Raw genomic sequence first — 22,281 nt, 5'->3', positions numbered from 1 at the left:
AAAAAAGGGCAACAAAGCTCGACCGAAGGCATCTTCTTTGAGTTTTAATCGGCTGGCCAAGTCTCTCTCTTTCAAGATTTTAACTTGTACATTGATTTGGTCTGTTCTCATCAAAGAATCAACCATTCTTGTGGATTTTTATGAGCATGTTATTCCGTCTTTTAATTTTTAAATGTAGACAAGCTTACTAATTTTGGTGAGCCCTAGCTCCGCATGGATAGGATAAATAATCAACCAATGGTTTTTCTTTAATAATATTCTTTTCTAGTTTCATTTTCTGCTTTGAAAATGCTACCAGGTACAGGAAAAAAAATTACTCGTCGTTCTGTTCAATGCTCTGTCTTTGTTACATCCAATTCTTTATTGAAGCTCTGTTTTTTTAATTTTGGTCTGAGAAGGTCAAATGAAGATTATATCAGCATGAACAACAAACAGTCCGGCTTTTTAATTTTTCTAATGAGCCTGTTGGAAGCATCCAATGAGATTATCCTTCCTACTGCAATCTCTGTAGTGTATATATACATGTTATCCACTGAGCTTTTCACAAAGAGGCAAGGCAAGTGAAGATGGTGGTAGCCAATAGGTACATAACAATAAAGACCCAGATGGACGGTGAACCCAAGGAGTCAGACTTTGAGCTCAGGACTTTAGCCCTTGATATATCAGTTGACCCTGGTTCCAATGATATTATTGTGAAGAATCTGTATGTGTCAATTGACCCTTACCAGCTAAACCGCATGAAAAGTTTCAGCTCCTCACAGAAAGCTATAGGCTTTGCAGCTGCCATCACTCCAGGAGAAGTAAGCGGTCATACAATTCATTGAAGCATATGTTTCTGAGTTGAGAGTTTTGTTTGTTACAGAATCTGAAATGGCTGTTTTTTTATAAATATCTTTTCATTTGTTTTATGATGACAGACTATTGATGCTTATGGTGTGGCAAAAGTTGTGGCTTCTGGGAATCCTGAATTTGAGAAGGATGACTTGGTTGTGGGGCTTATCACTTGGGGAGAGTATAGTGTACTAAAAGAAGGAAGCATGTTTAGGAAATTGGATCCTTTGGGATTTCCACTGTCTTACCAAGTTGGAATTCTAGGTAATTAATTACCAATTTACCACTTAACATCTGCATCTTCATCTTCAATTTTGCATTGTTGTTTTGCAATTCTTGTATAATAATGGATATGGTTTTGAATCTTGTGCCAAAACAACTTCAACAGTAAATGCGCAGAACAGAACGGTAGGGATGATATGTACATTAATTTGGCCATTAGTAAATTGTTAGATGAGAAATTAGAACAGTTACAGTTGTCTTTGTGTCTGATCAATGGCAGCTGAGAAACCTTAAGTTTCTGCCAATTTCTCAACTATGGCAGTGGAGTCCTATGCAGAGGATTTGTTTTTCATAACAATGCATTAATTTGCTTATTTGCTCTTGCAGGTTTCAGTGGACTTACAGCATATGGTGGATTTTTCGAAGTATGCAAGCCTAAGAAGGGGGAGAAAGTTTTCGTGTCTGCAGCTTCTGGATCAGTTGGGAATTTGGTCGGACAGTATGCAAAACTGTTTGGTTGCTACGTTGTTGGCTGTGCAGGAACCAAAGAAAAGGTGACCTTACAAAACCTTTCAGTCAGTATACTACTGTGTGAAAGAAAATTGGTCTGAATGTTGTATCATTATAAGGTTGAGTTCTTAAGTTCAACTTGTTATAGGTAGCACTGCTCAAGGAAAAGCTCGGATTTGATGACGCATTCAACTACAAGGAAGAGTCTGATTTAAAGTCAACCCTCAAAAAGTAAATCCTCCCTTATATACTCAAGGCTGGTGGCTTTGAAGCTAAATAATACATGCCTAAGATAAATTGATTCAGCTGTGTGTTCTAATGTTTTGATCTATAGGTACTTCCCTGATGGGATTGACATATACTTTGACAATGTGGGGGCTGAGATGCTAGAAGCAGCAGTTTCTAACATGAACACTTTTGGTAGAGTTGCCGTTTGTGGCGTAATCTCTGAGTATACAGATGCCGGAAAGAGAGCTGCACCAGATATGCTAGATGTTATATACAAGAGAATCAAGATCCAGGGGTTTTTAGCAGCTGATCAAATGCTTGTCTATTCGGATTTTCTTTCCACCACCACAGATCATCTTCGTACTGGAAAATTGCATGCCATTGAAGACATCTCACATGGTCTGGAGAGTGTTCCATCTGCTTTCATTGGACTTTTCTGTGGCCATAACACGGGAAAGAAAATTGTTAAGATTGCAGATGAGTGAACGAAAGAAATCTCATTTTGCTTTGATTCATAAATTGGAAAATGAGCATTTGCTCTAATCATAATCGTTGCTTCTACTTATCTGCAGTAGTTTCACAAATCCTCCAAAGGTCCATATTTTTGAGTCACATTTGGCTTCAATTTGATGTTATATAAAAAACCATAACCAACTTATAAGAGCAAACAAGGCTAGGTCAAGGAAAGGTCCATTTGGGTTGACTTGGCTGCAACTGATAAGTGCTTTGACTTTATAAAGTCGTTAAATCAGACGGCCTTAATAATTTTGATCAAGCTATCTCATTCCTCCTCTTGGGGCAGAAAACCCAAAGATATATCCCGCCCATTCAGATGATTCAGAAAACCGTTAAAAGCAACGACCTTGTTTCCCTCTCACAAAAATGCAAAACCCTAAACCAACTCAAGCAAATCTACGCCCACCTCCTCACATGTCGTCTACCAGAAAACCCCTACTCAATTGCACCGCTCCTCTCGGCCTCCGCAACTTCGAAAGATGCTTCCTTGTTTTGCTACGCTTGCTCAATCTTCAAGCATCATCATCACCGCAACACCTTCATGTACAACACCATGATCAGAGGATATGTTCTTCAATCGCATACGCCAATTCCCGCCATTTTGTGTTATTTAGACATGCTGAATTATGGGTTTGTTCCTAATAACTATACTTTTCCGCCATTGATCAAAGCGTGTACAGTTCTCATCCCGAATTCTAAGCTAAGTGGTCGCTTAGTTCATGGCCATGTTGTTAAATTCGGGTACCGGGACGACCCTTTTGTTCTTAGCTCGCTGATCGAGTTTTACTCTGTTATCCACGACATGGAAACTGCAAAGTTGGTGTTCGATAAAAGTCCGAAGAGGGATGTGGTGGTGTGGACGGCAATGATTGACGGGTATGGAAAGGCGGGGGACGTTGAAAATGCGAGAGCTTTGTTTGATGAAATGCCTGAGAGGAATGCTATATCGTGGAGTGCAATGATGGCTGCGTATTCTCGGGTGAGCCATTTCAGGGAGGTGCTTTCTTTATTTAGGCAAATGCAAGAAGTAGGCACAAAGCCTAATGAGTCAGTTCTTGTTAGTGTTCTCACTGCCTCTGCTCATCTTGGTGCGGTCACGCAAGGCTTGTGGGTCCACTCATTTGCCAAAAGGTACAATCTTGAATCAAATACGATATTGGCCACTGCACTGGTTGATATGTACTCAAAATGCGGATATGTGGAAGCAGCTTTGTGGGTTTTTGAGGGCATTTCTAATAAGGATGCTAGAGCGTGGAATGCTATGATTGCTGGGGTTGCAATGAATGGTGATGCAAGGAAATCACTTGAACTCTTTAATAAAATGGTTGAATATGGTGGCGTTCAACCCACAGAGACCACATTTGTTGCTGTTCTCACGGCTTGTACGCATGCAAAAATGGTTGACAAGGGCCTTGAGTTGTTTGATCAAATGGGTAACCTTTACGGGGTTAAACCTGGGCTTGAGCACTACGGATGTGTTGTTGACCTTTTGGCAAGAGCAGGCTTGGTGGAGGAAGCTGAGAAGTTTACAGAGGTCAAGATGGGAGGACTACGAAGAGGGGATGTCAATGTGTGGGGAGCATTACTGGCTGCATGCAGAGTTCATGGGAATGTTGAAGTTGGGGACAGAATTTGGAAAAAGCTCGCTGAGATGGGAGTAGCTGACTGTGGCATTCATGTTCTTTCATATAATATGTACAAGGCTGCTGGCATGGAATTGGAGGCAAACAGAGTCAGAAATATGATCTCGGAAGCGGGAATGAAGAAGAAACCTGGTTCCAGTGTGATAGAGTTAAATGGAGTGGCTGAAGAATTCCTTATTGGTGATGTTTGTCATCCACAAGCAGAAGAAATAGTTAATATGCTCGACTCTCTTTGTAAAATGGTGAATTTGGAGGGTTGACTAACAACCTCTCTTAATGTATTTTTTGTTTTTCATATTTTAATGCTAAGGGAGACTTTGGAAAAGGCCAAAGGAGAGAGAAATTTTTTAAGAGAGTCAAAATGGACAAAACTGCCCTTATTTATTTTTGGATTTCGTAAGGAATCCTTTACATTTGCATGTTTTTGGTTTGAAAGTTGAGAAGTTTTTCTGTATTTTTTGAAAAAGTTTTGACTTTTTCCAAAAGTGAAAGTTTTTTTGTGATTAAAACCTAAATTTACTTAATGTGTGGGGGTGGGGGCAACATGCCATTTTTTTACCTCAAAATACGGTTTAAGTCGAATAATGCAACAGAAAGATGAATGATTCTTTCAATTTATTTACAGCAAGTCTATAACAAATTAGTCTTGTATATTTACAGGTTAATTTGTAGTAAGTACATAACAGACAACCTGTAAGGCTGTAATTGTTGGAATATTTCTCTTAAAGAGCCAAAACAAGCATTTCTTTATAATTATATCAGTAAACTATGGCAATGAGCAGGGCTTGCTAGTCATCTTCTCCCCTGGCTTGAATGCTAACTGCAGCTGCGTATGTGCTGTTGAAAGACTATATAAACTGTTTGAATCTACATTTTTAATTTTTATGTTTACATTATTTTATCTTTATGATTAACCTGCAGAAACTTGGCATATAAGCATGATTCAACATCACTTATCATTATGTAAATTAAATAATACATTAAAGTACACCTTCAGCTTTTGAACTAGAAGAATATGGTACTGAATATTACCAGATATGGTAATGCACATATATATGATGGTAGCTAGTAACTTCTCTTCCCCACTAAGTTCCTATTGTTGGCGTGACTTGTGGATATTGACTTACTTTCCTTACACACCAAGAATTCCTATTATAATTGTAATTGATTTACTTTAATTCCTGATTTCCTACTGTAAATAGATTTAGGAATTTATTATTTACTTGCCCATTCAGGTTTCGTTGTATTATAAATATGACCTCCTACAAGGAGAAGAATACACAGAAAATTCCCACAAACAAATACTCTCTCATAGTTTTCATATTTTAGCATGGTATCAGAGCGGCGATCTTGGAATTGCTGACTCTAGTTTCAAAACTCCGCCGCCGCTATGAGGGTTGATGATTTTTTCAACCCTCATGGAGGTAGCACCACCGACTCCTTCTCTCATTCTCAACCCACCATCGTTGAGTTGAGTGCCCAGACGACCCCGACCCCGACTCCGAAGACGACCCCGACCCGCACTTCGATGATGACCCCAACCTCGAATTTGTCTATGATTCAGACCCCGATTCCGATTTCGACTCCGACTCCGGCCCCGACTCATGCTCAGATTCCGATCCAAATTCCTACTCAACCTGTATCCTATGCTTCTTCCGCTGCACAGCTTATGACTTCTAGACTAACGACCCCGACACATGGACCAAATTGCGCATATTGTGGTGATCCGAGACATACTTGTGAGACTTGTTTTACATCGCATGGCTACCCCGATTGGTGGGCTACTCTTACAGATCGAGGACAATGCAATATGACCAGTAATGGTACTGGTTATGGATTCCATACTTCCGATAAGATTGATTCCAAGAGCTGGATAATTGATTCTGGTGCAACTGATCATATGACGTTTGATCCTGATGATTTTCTGAATACTACACAACCTCGACGAACCTGTATTGCAAATGCCAATGGTGTTACTTATCCTGTGACAGGGGCTGTCACTGTTGCACTCTCATCCTCTCTCACACTGTCTAATCCTTTACTTGTTCCATCTTTATCCACTAAATTGTTGTCAGTTAGTCAGCTTACTGAACAATTGAATTGTTGTGTACTCATTTACCCGAGTTTTTGTTTGCTTCAGGATATTCACACTAAGGAGATTCTTGGTCGTGGTACTAAGAGAGGGGGGCTATATTATGTCGATGACTTCAGTCCCGGCTGGCTAACAGTGTGACACATTCCTTTGATAGCAAACAAAAGCAAATTTGGTTGTGGCATCGTCGATTGGGACATCCGTCTTTTAGTTATATGAAGCATCTTATACCAGATTTATTCTCAGGTTTCAAAGACTCTGACTTCACATGTGATACTTGTATTTTGGCCAAGAGTCACCGTGTGCCCTACCCGTTGAGTACGAACAAGTGTACTACTCCATTTACATTAATTCACTCTGATGTCTGGGGACCTTCGCCTATCACTGCTCCTTCTGGTGTTCGATGGTTTGTCACATTCATCGATGATTGTACACGGATGACATGGCTTTATTTGCTGAAGAATAAAAACGATGTGTTTTCCCGTTTTCAGTCCTTCCACAAACAGATGAAAACTCAATTTAATGCTCAAATCCAGATTCTTCGCTCCGACAATGGTGGAGAATTTGTCAATCATGACTTTCAGACTTACTTCCAACAACATGGAATTATCCATGAGACGACTTGTCCTCAGACACCGCAACAAAATGGTGTTGCTGAACGAAAGAATCGACATCTTCTTGAAACCGCCCGAGCACTTCTGATTGGCGCTCATGTTCCTCGCCATCACTGGGATGATGCTATTGTCACTGCAGTTCACCTGATCAACCGCATGCCTTCTGGTGTATTGACTTTTAAAACTCCTTTACAGGTGCTTGCGCAACACAGACATCTACCCTCTGTTTTGGTACTCACACCCCGAATCTTTGGATGCGTGGCTTTCGTTCATCTCCACAAAAATCAACGTAGCAAACTTGATCCCTGTGCGCTTCGTTGTGTTTTTGTGGGTTATGCCACTCATCAGAAAGGTTACCGCTGTTATCACCCTCCTACCCAACGAACCTATGTCACTTTGGATGTGGCTTTTCTGGAATCTGAGCTGTTCTTTCATGACCCATCATCCAATTCTGCGCTTCAGGGGGAGATACGAAGTGAAGAACAGAATTGGAACAACTTGGCAAACAAAGAAATTCTCCCATGTACAGAAATGATTGATCATCCCGAGTCTGGAGCACGAGATTACTCTCTGTTGAAAAGTGACCAATCGCCCATTCATAGTGATCAATTGCCTGACCCACCTGATCCATGCGAAGATATTTCTGATCCGAGTCCCACACCTACAGACAATACAGAACAACAAGATGAAAACCCCCCTTCTAACTCAACAGTACCAACAGACCAATCTCCTGAGAATATCCTTGAGGTAACTACTCCTACTAGACTTGTGCATTTAGATGATAAAACTATTGGATATCAATTACCTTTCAGGCAAAATCGTGGGAAGCCACCAAACCGTTATTCACCGGATATTGGCAAGACATCCAAGTATCCAATTGCAAATCATGTATCCACTGAGAAGCTGTCTGAACCACTCAAGGCTTTTGTGCATCAGTTGTCTGCTATCCATATTCCAACCAAGGTCTCTGAAGCATTGAAAGATCCTAAGTGGGTCCAAGCTATAAAAGAGGAGATGAAAGCTCTTGAGAAAAATCAGACTTGGACATTAGAGACTATACCACGAGGAAAAAAGACTATCGGATGTAGATGGGTGTTTACTATAAAACACAATGCAGATGGATCTATCGAGCGATACAAGGCAAGACTTGTGGCAAAAGGGTACACACAGACCTATGGTATAGACTATGAAGAAACTTTTGCACCAGTTGCAAAGTTAAACACCGTCAGAGTCTTATTGTCCCTTGCAGCTAATTTGGATTGGCCACTACACCAGTTTGATGTAAAGAATGCTTTTCTACATGGTGAACTCACAGAGGAGGTGTACATGGATATTCCTCCTGGATATAATACTACTCAGACTGGAACAGTTTGCAGGTTACGAAAAGCATTATATGGATTGAAACAGTCACCACGTGCATGGTTTGGACGGTTCACCATGGCAATGAAGAACAATGGTTTCAAACAGTGCAACTCAGATCATACTCTGTTCTTGAAACATCAAAAAGGGAAGGTAACAACATTAATAATCTATGTTGATGATATGATTATTACTGGGAATGATAAACAGGAAATATCACAGCTACAAGACTATCTGGCTACGGAGTTTGAGATGAAGGATCTAGGTGGACTCAAGTATTTCTTGGGAATTGAGGTGGCTCGATCGCAGCAAGGCATATTTCTCTCTCAAAGGAAATATGTCTTAGACTTGTTGACAGACACAGGAATGCTAGATTGTAAACCTGCGGACACTCCTATTGTTCAGAATCATCATCTTGGAGAATATCCGGATCAAGTTCCAACTAACAAAGAAAGATACCAAAGGCTAGTGGGAAGATTGATCTATTTGTCACATACTCGACCAGACATTGCTTATGCGGTGAGCGTTGTCAGTCAATTTATGCACTCTCCAAGTGAAGACCACATGAATGCAGTTCTTCGGATACTTAGATATTTGAAGTCTGCACCTGGAAAAGGACTTATGTTCTCAAAGCATGGTCATCTAAATATTGATGGTTATTCAGATGCAGATTGGGCAGGTAATGTAACAGATAGAAAATCCACATCGGGTTACTTCACATTCGTGGGAGGTAATTTGGTGACATGGAGGAGCAAGAAACAAAATGTAGTAGCTTTATCCAGTGCAGAAGCCGAGTTCAGAGGCATGACTAAAGGGATTTGTGAACTTCTTTGGTTAAGAAAGTTGCTTATTGAACTCGGGTATAAACCTACATCCACAATGAATCTCTTTTGTGACAACAAGGCTGCTATAGCCATTGCACAGAATCCGGTTCAGCATGATCGTACTAAACATGTTGAGGTAGATCGACACTTCATCAAACAGAAGCTTGAGGCTAAAGTGTTTCAGTTTCCTTTTGTGAAATCTGAGGATCAATTGGCGGATATTTTGACAAAGGCGATTTCCAGTAAAGCATTCCACAATTCACTGGATCAGTTGGGCATTGGCGACATCTATGCACCAACGTGAGGGGGAGTGTTGGCGTGACTTGTGGATATTGACTTACTTTCCTTACACACCAAGAATTCCTATTATAATTGTAATTGATTTACTTTAATTCCTGATTTCCTACTGTAAATAGATTTAGGAATTTATTATTTACTTGCCCATTCAGGTTTCGTTGTATTATAAATATGACCTCCTACAAGGAGAAGAATACACAGAAAATTCCCACAAACAAATACTCTCTCATAGTTTTCATATTTTAGCACCTATAGCCTACTATATGCCTTATTGGCCATTATTAATATAAACTAAGATCAATAATCGGCATTGCTTACTTGGTATAACTTCTAAAATTAGCATAGTAGTTTATCTGGACTCTCAGGAGTCAGGTGCATTGCTTTGCGTGAAAATCCTCTGCAGATATCAAACCAGTGATGAGACGTTTTAGCCTTTCAGCACCTGGACCCGGCCTAAAAGTGGTGATGTTTTTTAAATTGTAATCTGGAACAGTTACATTTGCATTTCCTTGAGTACCGAACCATCCACCTGGTACAAATCCATCGGCATTGCAGCCTAAAAGCTCAGAGTCGATCTTGTCAAGAACTGACTCATTCCTGCCAAACTTCCTGGCGAAGGGAGCATTGCTGTCTACCATCCGCTGGAAGTCATCACTGACGAGGAAATGTGGATGTTGTTTTGGCGGGGTGTCCCATGATATGAAGTGGAGATCATGGTTCACAGTAGTGTTCCGAAACTCCTCAGCATTGCAGATGACAGTGTGGAAATACCCTTCTGGTGAAGAAAGAAAGTTGGCATAATACATAAGCACTATCCTTGGGAGGTTGTCCCAACCCCATAAAATATACTCTATAAAAGGGCGGGAGAGCATCATCCAAGCAGAACCTGAGGAAATTATTGAGCAGAATCCAGAATCAGGTAATAGTTAAATGTACAGAGGGACTTTAAAGTTGAATAAATCAATTCAAATTCTTCCTATAGTAATGAGTCAATGACTGATGACAAGAAAATTAAGGTATTGTGTGCATAGCACAAAGGCAAAAGGAAAAAGAAACTACGCCCTCATGTAACTTATGTTACAGAACAGTATAAGCTGTGCACTTTCTAATTTGAAAGCCATTTATGAGATATAACATGCCAACCAGATGTGTGCTACAAATAATTTAAACTTCTCTTAATGCAGATAATTGTTTCAACAATAGCAATATCATAAAACTTTCTTGGGCGTTGGCCTTAAACCATCGTTTGTTAAAACATTGGGTTTATCTAGTTATTCACAAATGTGAAAGATATTTTGGCATTCTATCCTGTGAAAGATCAATAATCATAAAGTAGGTGAAGGAAACAACTGGTAGACAGATCAAATCAAACTGAGAGCACTGGAAGCAGACATTTTCACCTGTAAACAACTTATATGCAGTTGGCACGCTCCTTTTCTCTGAAACCCAGAATACATCTGATTTTTGCAGGCTATACAGCCCTGGATCAATTATAACGGGTTTTGCCCTCTGATTCCTGTGGGGTTCATGGAATTCAAACCTTTAAGGAGCAGTTATATATAACTTTGCAGATTTAGTGTGTCCTGCTTGTGAACTTAATCAAAACAAAAAATTACTACAAAAGGAGGAAAGATGAGCCACATACTCCTTCCAGCCAATGTCACTGGTATGCTCAATAAAATTAAGATTTCTTGGAATGGATGACAAGACATGAAGCAGATCTGTGGTACAGGAAAGACAGACGTATAAACTAAGGCGTTAGGATATGACAGGGGCAGAAATGGGCAATCAAATGAAATCAGCATAGAAACTAACAAATTGCACCAATGCCAGAGATCACAGATAACACTGCAAAGAGTAAAGCCCCACTTCCCTCATCTTCTTTGTGTTATAAAACAAGAGCAATATCTGAATGCCAGTACAGCTAGCAATGAGCAAAAGTAGTTATATTGTACTTACCAAAAATAAGCTTGGGAAACCAAGAAATCCAATGCATAAATGCAGAACAAAATCACAAAATCCGATGCATAAATGTGAGACAACTTAGTCAAAACAGTCAATGCAAACCCATAATAAGCAAAATCCAGTTCCTACCCACATTAAAGAAAAATAACAGAAGAAAAAAAAATTCATAAATTACTACACATTAGACAGGTCCTTCAAAGAACCAATTCCAAGCTAATTAAAAAAAAATACCCAAAGCAGAGACTAACAGTCAAAGAATCAGAAAGGCCAAAATCACATTTTGCTATTAAAAGGCCGTTAAATTTACCATCTTGGGTCACTAAAGGATAATCGGAAGCACTCAAATTGATAAACCAATCCCAATCTCCACCTTCCTTCAACAAAATCGCCGCAGCGTGAAGTGTATTGGTAACCATAGTAGGGCCTCTGTAAGTTACCAAATTGGCCCTCACAACCGCTCTAACATTACCCAATTTGGTAAACAGCGGCTCATTCTTGACAAACTTGGCCAAGTCCATCCTCTCCTCAGCCGAAGCCTCGAGGTCCAAATGCACTGCATATTGATTCCTGGGATGGTACAGAGCCTTCAAGGTCCTCTTCAAGCTCTCGCCGTCGCCCATTGAGCCAGAGATCAAGTAAGCCAGTCTTGGTACTGGGTCTTTGGAGGTAGCTGAAACCTTTAACTTGGACTCCACAAAATGCGGGAGCTCATTCTTCACACGGGTCTTGTACAATCTTGAAGAAGATGATCTAGAAGAAGTGAAAACAGTGATAAATATGAGCAGAGTAGATAACAACAAAGAAAGCACCAATGGTAAAAACCAGTTCTTTTTCTTCTGTGGCTTGTTGGTCTCCATGCCGACAAAAACAGAAGAACAAGAACCAAAGCTAGGCTAGCTAGCAAGAAAAGAAAAAAAAAAAAAGCAGCTTTTCTTCTGCTTCTAAACAAAACGATAAATTTATCAAGTTTGGGTTTTTTTTTTTCCTGGGTTGGGCGGCGCAGGATATGGGGAAGTGCTCCTAGGGGATCTGTGCTGAGAGACGGTGTTGGTTGCACAATCTGGTTGGTGGGGTTCACGGAATGAATGAACCTATTTGGTATACATTGTCTTCTTTTTTAACTTTTCTTTTTCTGTGGTTTAGTGGGTAAATGAGATTATGATTTATATGAGAATGTGATTTATTTAGTTGCTAAACAGTAAAGCATGAGATTCGTCTGGGAATGTGATTGCGTACCGTTGAGAGAGAGAGAAGTTACTGTTGAGAGGGACTGTGTGCACAGTGCGTGTGCTTTTTTTTTTTTTTGTTGGAGAGTGACTTTTTAGCAGTGAGGTTTGTGGTGTGACTCATATTTCTATTGAAGAAGAATCAAACACGCGGTTGTCAATCAATGGCCATTGGCCAGAGAGAGAGGGCTAATTAGCTGGAAAAAATAATTCTCTGGGCCCTATGCGTTAAGGTTAAAGACACTCACTGCACTCCTTGTGCTCAGAAAAAGTATTGAAATTGAACAGTCATGACACTTTGCTTCACTCCACATGATTCGCAATTAGCCTTTTTAGAATTCCCCCTTCTGCTTTTAAACAAATTTGATTGTATTAACCTACCTGTATAAATGTGTCTTGTGTAATTTTTCAACATTTTGTTTTGCATTTGCAATCATATCCCATTTTGGTTTTTGTTTGTTTTGATGTGAAATGCCACAGGCGTTGTAATTGGATTGGAGAGGGGTTGCCACAAAAAACAATAGGTTATTTGGAGGGAGAAAAACTTCTATATTAGGAGATATTCCGACCAATCATATTATGTTATTTACAATGATGACGGAACGTAGTTGATCGGAATAGCAAGACAGTGATATTTCCATAATATACAAGTTCTTCTCCATGGGAGGAGCCTTGCAATCTTTGGCCATTAAGAAATATTGGGCTAGTTTTCTTTCTTAAGAATCAAGAATCTGGATAAACTTTTGAGCCAGCTGCAGTTTGGCACACCTCAACTCACAAAACCCCAAGGCCCAGTTGATGTCAATTGAATCGGACCAAATAAACAAATGGCAACGAATCCAAAAGTTGACGTAGGGGACGAACCGTTGAAGGGGGTGAATGGATGTTAACTTTTCTGCTGATGGAGTCAATGGCAGAATGCACCTTCAAGTCAGGTGACAACAGCGTGAGAAAAGAACCCTTCAACGCAAGCAAGAGAGGTGTCACCGACTCACCTTCCTGGGTCTTCGCCCTTGATTGCGAGGCAATTCAGTCTTTTCTTTGTTCAATTTCTAAGTTTCAAGTTTCAACCCGAAAAAGTCTCAGTCAACAATCTAGCACAAACACAACTAGTATAAACCAACCCTGCTTGGTTCATATCTCTGATATTAATAAAGATCTTTAATTTGGTCTCCCAATTACTCAATGAAACATATACGTAAAGTTCTAACTTGACTAATTAGCCTCTTAACATGTGCCTCGTTTTTTTTCTTTTCTTTTTTCATCTTTTCATGAACTTGTAATTCAAGTAATTAAAATTATTTATTTATAAATGTATCCAAAGTCTTGTGTTTAATTCTCCTCTTTTTCTTATTTATAAAAAAAAAATCCTCTTTCTCAATATATTTTTTAAAATTTTTTAAAATTTTATTTAAAATTTAATATTTACAATTAGGAATATTGAAGAACCAACACATTTTCTAAAGTCCATAGACACATTGATTACTTCAAAACTACTAACCCAAGTCGGCACATAGTAAATATAGATTAAAATAATATCGTTAATACCGATATTTTGGAATTATATCCTTAATACCGACAAGACGATATTTAAATAATATTTGGGGCTTATTTTGGTAGGTGTTGAAATACATTACTTATTTTTGTTTGATAATGTTGAAATACGTTACATTATATGTAGATTTGATTACTACATGAAAATAGAAATAAATATAAAGACGAATAAGAAATGGAAGCAAATACGAGTATTTGGACCAACCAAAAAAAACCTAAATTTGGAAGTTTAAATCACATAATCAAAACTCCAGGAAAAAAAATTGAAAATGGAAGTGAAGTTAGAATCAAACTCTAGTCACAAAGCCCACATCGTATCAAAGCCCAAATTCTAACTCCTCCTCTCTTTTCCGTTCCACAGTGGAGAAGAGATCTTGGCATTTGAGAAAGTCTCCTCTTCCTTCCAAACCAAAACCCCATATTTAAATCCCAGGGCCAGTGGGAGTCTTTAGGGTTAGGATTTCAGATCCAATCAAGTCCCAAATTTCTCTGTGAAAAATGGGACTTTCAGAAGGGGTGGTGAAGAAGGTGCTCCTCTCCTACGCCTACGTCGCCATATGGATCTTCCTCAGCTTCACCGTGATTGTTTACAACAAGTATATCCTCGATCACAAGATGTACAATTGGCCCTTCCCAATTTCGCTCACCATGATCCATATGGGCTTCTGCTCATCCCTGGCTTACCTCCTTGTCCGCGTCTTCAAGCTCGTCGAGCCTGTCTCCATGTCACGTGACCTCTACCTCAAGTCTGTCGTGCCCATCGGAGCCCTGTACGCCCTCTCGCTCTGGTTCTCAAACTCCGCCTACATATTCCTCTCCGTCTCCTTCATCCAAATGCTCAAAGCCCTGATGCCCGTTGCTGTTTATTCAATTGGGGTTGTGTTCAAGAAGGACCCTTTCAAAAGTGACACTATGCTCAACATGGTTTCGATCTCTGTTGGTGTCGCCATCGCCGCTTATGGAGAAGCCAAATTCAATAGTTGGGGAGTGGCGTTGCAGCTTTTAGCTGTGGCTTTTGAGGCCACGAGGTTGGTTCTTATTCAGATTCTGCTTAATGCTAAGGGTATTAGTTTGAACCCCATTACTTCACTTTACTATGTTGCGCCATGTTGCTTTGTGTTCTTGTGCGTACCCTGGGTTATTGTTGAGTTGCCAGTGTTGAGGGAGACCTCCAGTTTTCATTTCGATTTCGTCATTTTCGGGACCAATTCGGTGTGTGCGTTTGCTCTGAATCTTGCCGTGTTTCTGTTGGTGGGAAAGACCTCTGCTTTGACTATGAATGTTGCTGGGGTTGTCAAAGATTGGCTTTTGATTGCGTTTTCGTGGTCCGTGATTAAGGATACGGTGACACCTGTGAATTTGATCGGATATCTGATCGCTTTCCTCGGGGTTGCCTATTACAATCATGCCAAATTGCAGGCACTTAAGGCCCTAGAGGCGCAGAGGAAGTCTCAGCAGGATAATTTGGAGGCCGGGAGGTTATTGGAGGAGAGAGATGGAGAAGGGACTGGAAAGAAGAATGAAACCCAGGATTGATTTGCTAATGGGTAACTTCAACATTGTATCTGATAAAAAGGAAATATCCGATAAAGAAGGAAGTAGAGAATTACATTGAAGAAAATTGAGAAAGAACAACGGGAAGCCCTATGTATCAATTGGGTTATTGATTGTTTAGACTTGAGCATCTATTGTTCTGGTTATGTGGTGTTAGATGATTATCTGTTACTCACTCTTTGTTCTTAGTCATTTTTGGTTTTATATCTAATAGTTCAATTTAGCAGTGGTCATCCTTACCAAATGTTTGAGACTCGTAATTAGTTTACAAAGAGAGCTTGAAGTCATTGAGCATATTTATTCATATGCTTTTTCTTACTGTATTATGTACTCTTTATCTATATCGACTGGGTTCCTTCTTGTATTTTACTTCTAATGTTTACATGTCGTCGCTGTTCTTTTTCTATAAGTAATGTCACTATATGATTATTTTTAATATGTTTTGAGCTGGAAAGAAGTCTGGTAAATTCGGGTTGAGTTAACACCAATTTTATAGCTGTTGTTCCAGCATTTCTTGCATCTTCCATTTGGTTGATCTTATATAAATTCAGGCACTTGATAACAGATGGTTTTACAAAATTCATCAAAATGGATTTAGGGTTTCTTCTCATGTTGTTGCTATCAGGTGGTGGTTTTCTTCCAGGACATTAAATGCTAAATACTGCTTGTTTGATCGAAAAAATTGTAAAAAAGTGATCTGGAACTTTTGTGTAAAGTCTAAACTAATCATTTTCTTTAAGCGAGAGCTGTCTGATCTGGCAAACAGTTTTGATGCTTTGAGACGGTTTGGAAGAAGAATTTAACTGATGCATTACTGTCGGTTACACGCTATACTTTGAACTACTTTGGATTGATAACTGATGCATAAGGCCATTTACTTTGAATTTTTGTATTGGGAGTCTTTTAGTCAGGACTCAGTCTTTTGGCAAGTTTGGTCTTTTTGCATTAGCAGCTGAAGTGAGAAACACCCTCCTTTTCCTAAGTTACTGCTAACAAAAATTGACAGTTTGAGTCCTTTTGATGCCACGCTGCATTTGAGCTTTGAAAAAAGGACGCCTGTTTTATGTTGGCGAGGGATTTGCTTCTCCTCCCCCAAATCACGGAGGAATTAGATGAGAATGATGGCGCTCATGTTTTGACTGAATGAAAAGCGCATAAGCTTTCTGATAATAAAAATGTCAAAGAGAAATTATACTGTGACAGGAGCAAATTACAGATTGGACAGAAATATAAAACAGAACATCAATTCCTTTGTGATCAATGACAAAGAAAGGGATGAAATCGCTTTCTCAATGGCCATTAATTAACGACAGGCAAACCAGAGGAAGCTCTTTGCATGGCCAATTTTCAAACCTGTCTTGTGAAGAACCAGCTCCAACATTAGGAAATAGGCATGTATGATGAAATACAGCTTTCTTTGAAGTATCTTTTGCTATAAAAAAATGCGGTGCATTGTGGGAACAAAAAAAAGCCACATGCAGTGATATCTGTTCAACTATAATTAGCAACTAGCACTTATCCTCAGCAGGGTAAGCATTAGCAGCCGAAGTAGGTGTCAAGCCTCTCATTGTTTATGCTGCTCGCAAGCTATCCATCTTTGCCTCCTGTCACCTTATTCACAATCGATACCAAGAGGCTGCTAAAGAAGAAACCAAAGGACAATGTGCTGGCGAAGAGGCCTGTGCTCATAGTTTTCATTCCTTTAGGCGATCCGGTTATGAAGAAATCGAGCTGGCCGGTGTATACAAAAGCATTAGCAGAACCCACCAGAATGAACTTACTTGGGAGCAAGAAGAAAACACTAATATGCAGAGGATTTGGTCCACCATTGGCTTTAGCCACTGCTAACCTCTTCCTCTCACAGAGTGCTGCTGCTCCCATCCCAATAGTTGATAGCACAAGCCCAATTGCCATTCTCTATAGATGGGTGAAACCTATTGCATGCAGATAGAGATGGATAAATTCATACTGAGTCTTTTACACACTTAACTTTGCCAAAATTAGTAATCAGTTTGTTGTGGAGTATTCATATATATACCTGGTTGGCCTTTCCCTTTCTTCCAGAGAGGTATGATGACACGGTCATTGAAAGCCAGAGTGATCATAGATTCATAATGGCTAACACAAAGAAGTGCGAGAGGCAGCGGGGATTTGAAAGCTTCCAATAGTGGATGCTTGTTGTACTGAGTGAGAAGGTCATCATCTGTGCATAACAAGTCCAAAATATGATGGTTGTGGCCCATGTGGAAAGTAGTCTTATCATCATTTTCACCTCCTCCACCTTTGTAACTGGTCTCTTAGCTTCCGAGACAGCCTCGATGGCATTTCTGTCCTCAAAGTCTCCATCAGGTTCACTGCTATTCCCGTAGTTTAAGCCTATCACATAATTCAACTTCTGCAAAATAATAATAATAATTAGTTGAATGCAATAATTAAGAACTGGCTAGACTTGAAGTAAGAAACTTTATAGGTGGTGACAGAACAATTGTTCCATGCATTTGTGCTGAATGTGCTAATTATGGAATATTTTTGGCCAGCATGTTTCCCTCATTCATGCAGTAAGCATCTGTTAAACCCCCAAAACACATCTCTGTGCACCTTAATTTGTATGAACCTTCTACTTGTTCATAGACGAAAACAAGAACACTACACACACACCCATTATAAGCGCGGCGGTAAGCCAACCATCAGTTTTGGACTTGTCAGCAGGGTGCCCTTTGTAGTCAACAGCATCTGCAAGACTGCAACAATGGAACTTATTTTCCCTTCCTGAAGAAAACTTGGCCCCCGAGATACGAGTTTGAGAGTGGTTGCTGCTTGCTATGATAAAGATGGAGATTAGGCAGCTTCTTGGATTTGATGAGGCTATGAAATGCATGCTTTCTATTTGATGATTGTCAAGATTACAAACCGTGTATTTATATAAATTGAACAAGGGCTTTAAACAACAAACAGCTTAGTAACAATACGTAGTCTTTAACTGCTTTAACTACTTGTACAGAACAGGGCAAAACATAAGATAACTACTTGTACAGATTAAAACAACAGTTGCAATTGCTTGATTGATTCCATCTCATGCACAACTCCATCCTACTTTTGGAAAGAGAGTGAGAGAGAGGAAGACAAATGTGAAGGACAAACCCAATCCAAGCCAAACACTTAGCTTATCTGATGTAATTATCTCATGTTTATTCCTTGTAAATCTCTTCCTCTTATCTTGATAGAGTTATATCTCTATCTAGTCTCTTTCTACTGATTACAAGTGTTGATCAGTACAAAGAGACTAGATAGAGATATAAGAGGAAGAGATTTACAAGGAATAAACGTGGACAATATATGTTGGAATATTATTTCAAAATAACTTATTAAAATTATCTTTGGTTTTTCCATGGTATTCTATAATCACTCCCGTATGGGAATGAGCCAAATATGCATAATTAACTGCTAATGGTATATTTGTCCAAATTCGTTCATATCTGAACTGTGTAATATATATTCATCTACGAACAGTTATATTTTTATTTTCACCGGTACTTTTATCATGTTCCTAATATAGGCAGTTAATATGAGATTATTATGCTAATTCAAGTTGAAACTTTCATCATTGCATTATTAAAATTGTCACATGTTATTTTTATGTGGGCTTGTAGCAGTGGCTTTCATGTCATTTTGATGCATGTATATATACATAATACATAATACATTTACACTTGTAGTATACGACACACTTGAAATAATCACACCCTCATTTCTTTTAAGATTCTCAAAGCAAACATAAATTAATGAACACCACTGATTAGCTAGCACCTATCCTCAGCAGAGGAACCATTAGCTTTAGCAGTAGTAGAAGTCATCTGCAAAGCAGGTGGATGCGGTTCGTGTGTCTTGTACCACCTTGCACAAACAAGATAAACTACAAAATTGATTACGCTTAGAACGGTCAAAAGTCCATAGAAACAATCAAGCCTCCCATAATTTATATTGTCTGTAAGCCATCCTTGCTCATCTTTGCTTCCTGTCACCGCCTTCACAATCGAAACCAAGAAGCTACTAACAAAGAAACCAAGGGATAAAGTGCTGAGGAAGAGGCCTGTGCTCATAGTTTTCATTCCTTTGGGTGACTTGGTTATGAAGAAATCGAGCTGGCCGGTGTATATGAAAGCTTCACCAGAACCCACCAGGAAGAATTGTGGGATCAATAAGAACACACTGATAGGCAGAGTTTTAGTGGTGCCTCCCACTGCTCTAGCCACTGACAACCTCTTCCTCTCCGATAATGCTGCCACTGCCATTCCAATTGTTGATAGGACAAGGCCAATTGCCATCCTCTGTAGATTGGTGAATCCTATCGCAAAGAGAAAATGTTTTCAAGAACTGCAGTGTAATTTATTCTTGTATGCACTTGCATTCAAGATTGTTATGTAAAGTAACAATCAAGGGTAAGAAAATCATCATATTATCATAAAACTAAGATTGCCATTAGTTTTTTTTTTTCTTAGTATAAATAATCATATACCTGGTTGGCCATTCCATTTCTTCCAAAGAGGCATGATGAGACGGTCATAGAAAGCCAGAGTGATCATTATGGCTAGCACAAAGAAGACTGTAAGAGAGCCGGCTGGGATTTGAAATTTTCCGATTGACCTCTGCATGGTGGATGCTTGTTCTACAGAGAAGGTGATCATCTGTGCATAGGCAGTCCAAAACATGATGGTTGTGGCCCATATTGGAACTAGTCTTACCATCATTTTCACCTCCTCCACCCTTGTAACTGACCGTAGCTTCCAAGGGTTTGGGGAAAGGGAACCTGCAGCATTTCTCTCCTCAAAATCTCCTTGTGCCAGAATAGCAGCCTTGTCCAAGAAACTATCCAAAAATTGAACCACATGACATGAAATGCAAGATATCAGGCAAATCGAAGATTTGTGGCAAAAAGAAAAGAACAAAGAAAAAAGAATGGTCCATGTTATCTTGCAGAGCAAGCCTGCTCAGTATCCAATAACCCCACTTCATCATTTCCCATAAATAAATACCGAACTTACCGGAACTGATCAGTGTGATCAATTCTTGAAGCCTCAGGAGAATTCTCATACAATGAGTTTGTATCAACTGGAGTGATCATCTTTCTCTTCCTTATAGCAGCCACAATAACCTGCAAAATTTGAACTATGGGACTTCCCGAGCTTTTCTTGTATCTGTATCTTCTAGTCCCAGCCAAAAATAGTAAGATGGCCATAAACATTGAAATGGAACATATTCCATAGGCCAAGCTACGATCCACCTCATCTTGTATGTAGACAAGGATTGTGACTGCCACCAAAGTTCCTGTGCTAATGAAGAGGAAAAACCTATTGAAGAAATAGGCCATCTGGGCTTTCTCTTTGTCATCTTTCTCGTCAAATTGGTCAGTTCCAAATCCTGAAACACTTGATTTCAACCCACCAATCCCTAGTCCAATTGTGTATAAAGCCAGGTAAAAAATTCCCATTTGGAACCCGTTGGCTTGCTTGCAGTTGTTGCTGGCAGCAGTAGCGTGACAAAGAGGCGGCCGTAGCTGAGGCAGTTTTACTGATATTGCTAATGCAACCATGCCCTGCATCAGAATTATTTGATTAAATTAGATCACAGTTAATTATTATGGAACACAAGAAGAAGGCAATGGTTAGAACATATCACCAAGAAACTTAAGAGAAACATATATAGTATACCATGATCATGGTGGATTAAAAAACCTTGTCATTCAAAAAAAAAAAAGAAAAAGAAAAGATGCATGTGCATACACCAATAATAAAATGGACATAGTCTAAAAAACAAACCACTGTTTGTATTGAAGCAAAGATTGCAATAGTGTTGTATCTGCCAAGAAAGGAATCGGCCAGGAAGCCTCCAAGCAAACACAGGAGAAAGGATGTTCCCACAAAATCTGTGACAATATTGGCTGAAGTTGAACTTGGCAAATGCATTGTTCCAACTAGGTATGTCACCAGATTAACTCCGATTCCCATGGTTGAAAGCCTTTCGCATATTTCAATTCCTACAAAAAAATAATGAATTTTTTTAATTAGGTGCCATATAGTTGAAATAAACGAAAGGGTTATTTGAGTAATTGGCAAGAGAATTGTTTTCATGCATTTGTGCTGCAGAATGTGCTGACTATGGAATAATATTTTGTCCAGAAATAGAATGTTTCCCTCATTGATTAAACATGTTACGCACAACCCCTAAAACCCATCTCTCACCCCCAGCCATCACCTTTGCATGAACCTCCTACTCGAACTCAATCACAGTTAAGCTGTACTAATTAACTGATCAAACAACCAACATCACTTCTGATCAAATATGATCACTGACTGATTCATAGGGAATTAACTTTGAAGTTAACCAGCTATAATGATGGTGAAGAAATTCTTCAATCACGAAAGCAAGAGCGTATACCTAATATAAGCGCGGCGGCCACCCAACCCCCAGTTCTGGACTTGTCAGCAGGGAACCCTTTGTAGTCCACAGCATCGGCAACAGTCCAACTCATTTTCCCGTCCTGAGGAAAACAGACATTAATGTGTTCAATTTGCATGTGTTTATACAAGAGCGGAAGAAGAAATATTTCAACTTGCATTAACAACCAGGATATCGAGTATACATCTCAGAAACGAAACTGAATACCAACCATTTTCTAAAGTTTCAACAGGGAAATGACCACGAAAATACTAATGCTGATAAAGAAAGCTGGGAAACTGAACTGAAGGTGTTCTACTCACAACTTGGATTTGTCCAAGTCTTGGGAGCCACCCCTTTTATAGGCAGGCAGAGAGCCTAAGCTAAACCAATGTTACACACAAAATAAAG

General features: G+C 39.4%; 5 protein-coding genes and 1 long non-coding RNA gene across 8 annotated transcripts; 3 read left to right on the top strand and 3 right to left on the bottom strand.

The window, feature by feature from the left end:
* On the top strand, nucleotides 29–2,352 carry LOC18769091 (2-alkenal reductase (NADP(+)-dependent)). The gene is made up of 6 exons (XM_020567820.1): nucleotides 29–99; nucleotides 399–800; nucleotides 918–1,095; nucleotides 1,441–1,607; nucleotides 1,712–1,794; nucleotides 1,898–2,352. Exons 2-6 carry the CDS (start codon nucleotides 567–569, stop codon nucleotides 2,274–2,276), a joined length of 1,041 nt encoding a protein of 346 aa, XP_020423409.1. The 5' UTR covers nucleotides 29–99; nucleotides 399–566; the 3' UTR covers nucleotides 2,277–2,352.
* LOC18769234 (pentatricopeptide repeat-containing protein At5g66520) lies at nucleotides 2,375–4,275 on the top strand. The gene has a single exon (XM_007201942.2). The coding sequence runs from the start codon at nucleotides 2,624–2,626 to the stop codon at nucleotides 4,208–4,210; it is 1,587 nt and encodes a 528-aa protein (XP_007202004.2). The 5' UTR covers nucleotides 2,375–2,623; the 3' UTR covers nucleotides 4,211–4,275.
* LOC18769392 (beta-glucuronosyltransferase GlcAT14B) lies at nucleotides 4,884–12,579 on the bottom strand. 2 transcript variants are annotated; one of them, XR_002272542.1, is made up of 5 exons: nucleotides 11,409–12,579; nucleotides 10,782–10,857; nucleotides 10,537–10,652; nucleotides 9,386–10,022; nucleotides 4,884–5,043 (listed from the first exon to the last, which is right to left on the bottom strand). XR_002272542.1 is itself a non-coding variant. In XM_020568530.1 (4 exons), exons 1-4 carry the CDS (start codon nucleotides 11,956–11,958, stop codon nucleotides 9,505–9,507), a joined length of 1,260 nt encoding a protein of 419 aa, XP_020424119.1. In that variant the 5' UTR covers nucleotides 11,959–12,579; the 3' UTR covers nucleotides 9,331–9,504. The 2 variants fall into 2 exon arrangements, 1 of the variants encoding a protein (XP_020424119.1); XM_020568530.1 differs by lacking the exon at nucleotides 4,884–5,043 and having other exon boundaries at nucleotides 9,331–10,022.
* LOC18771809 (probable sugar phosphate/phosphate translocator At4g32390) lies at nucleotides 14,169–15,841 on the top strand. Its single transcript, XM_007202256.2, has one exon. It carries the CDS (start codon nucleotides 14,380–14,382, stop codon nucleotides 15,415–15,417), a length of 1,038 nt encoding a protein of 345 aa, XP_007202318.1. The 5' UTR covers nucleotides 14,169–14,379; the 3' UTR covers nucleotides 15,418–15,841.
* LOC109950257 lies at nucleotides 16,112–18,405 on the bottom strand. 2 transcript variants are annotated; one of them, XR_002272563.1, is made up of 3 exons: nucleotides 18,034–18,405; nucleotides 17,474–17,830; nucleotides 16,112–17,369 (listed from the first exon to the last, which is right to left on the bottom strand). It is a non-coding gene; the product is annotated as an uncharacterized LOC109950257 (long non-coding RNA). The 2 variants fall into 2 exon arrangements; XR_002272562.1 differs by having other exon boundaries at nucleotides 18,094–18,405.
* LOC18770511 (protein NRT1/ PTR FAMILY 6.2) lies at nucleotides 19,069–22,216 on the bottom strand. Its single transcript, XM_007204747.2, has 6 exons — nucleotides 22,103–22,216; nucleotides 21,871–21,973; nucleotides 21,252–21,469; nucleotides 20,478–21,028; nucleotides 19,952–20,301; nucleotides 19,069–19,780 (listed from the first exon to the last, which is right to left on the bottom strand). Exons 1-6 carry the CDS (start codon nucleotides 22,103–22,105, stop codon nucleotides 19,236–19,238), a joined length of 1,770 nt encoding a protein of 589 aa, XP_007204809.2. The 5' UTR covers nucleotides 22,106–22,216; the 3' UTR covers nucleotides 19,069–19,235.

This window comes from Prunus persica, chromosome G7 (genome assembly GCF_000346465.2).
Source record: "Prunus persica cultivar Lovell chromosome G7, Prunus_persica_NCBIv2, whole genome shotgun sequence".
NCBI lineage: Eukaryota > Viridiplantae > Streptophyta > Magnoliopsida > Rosales > Rosaceae > Prunus > Prunus persica.
The sequence above is the reverse complement of the archived record's forward strand: the minus strand, read 5'-3'. Positions and strand labels throughout refer to the sequence as shown.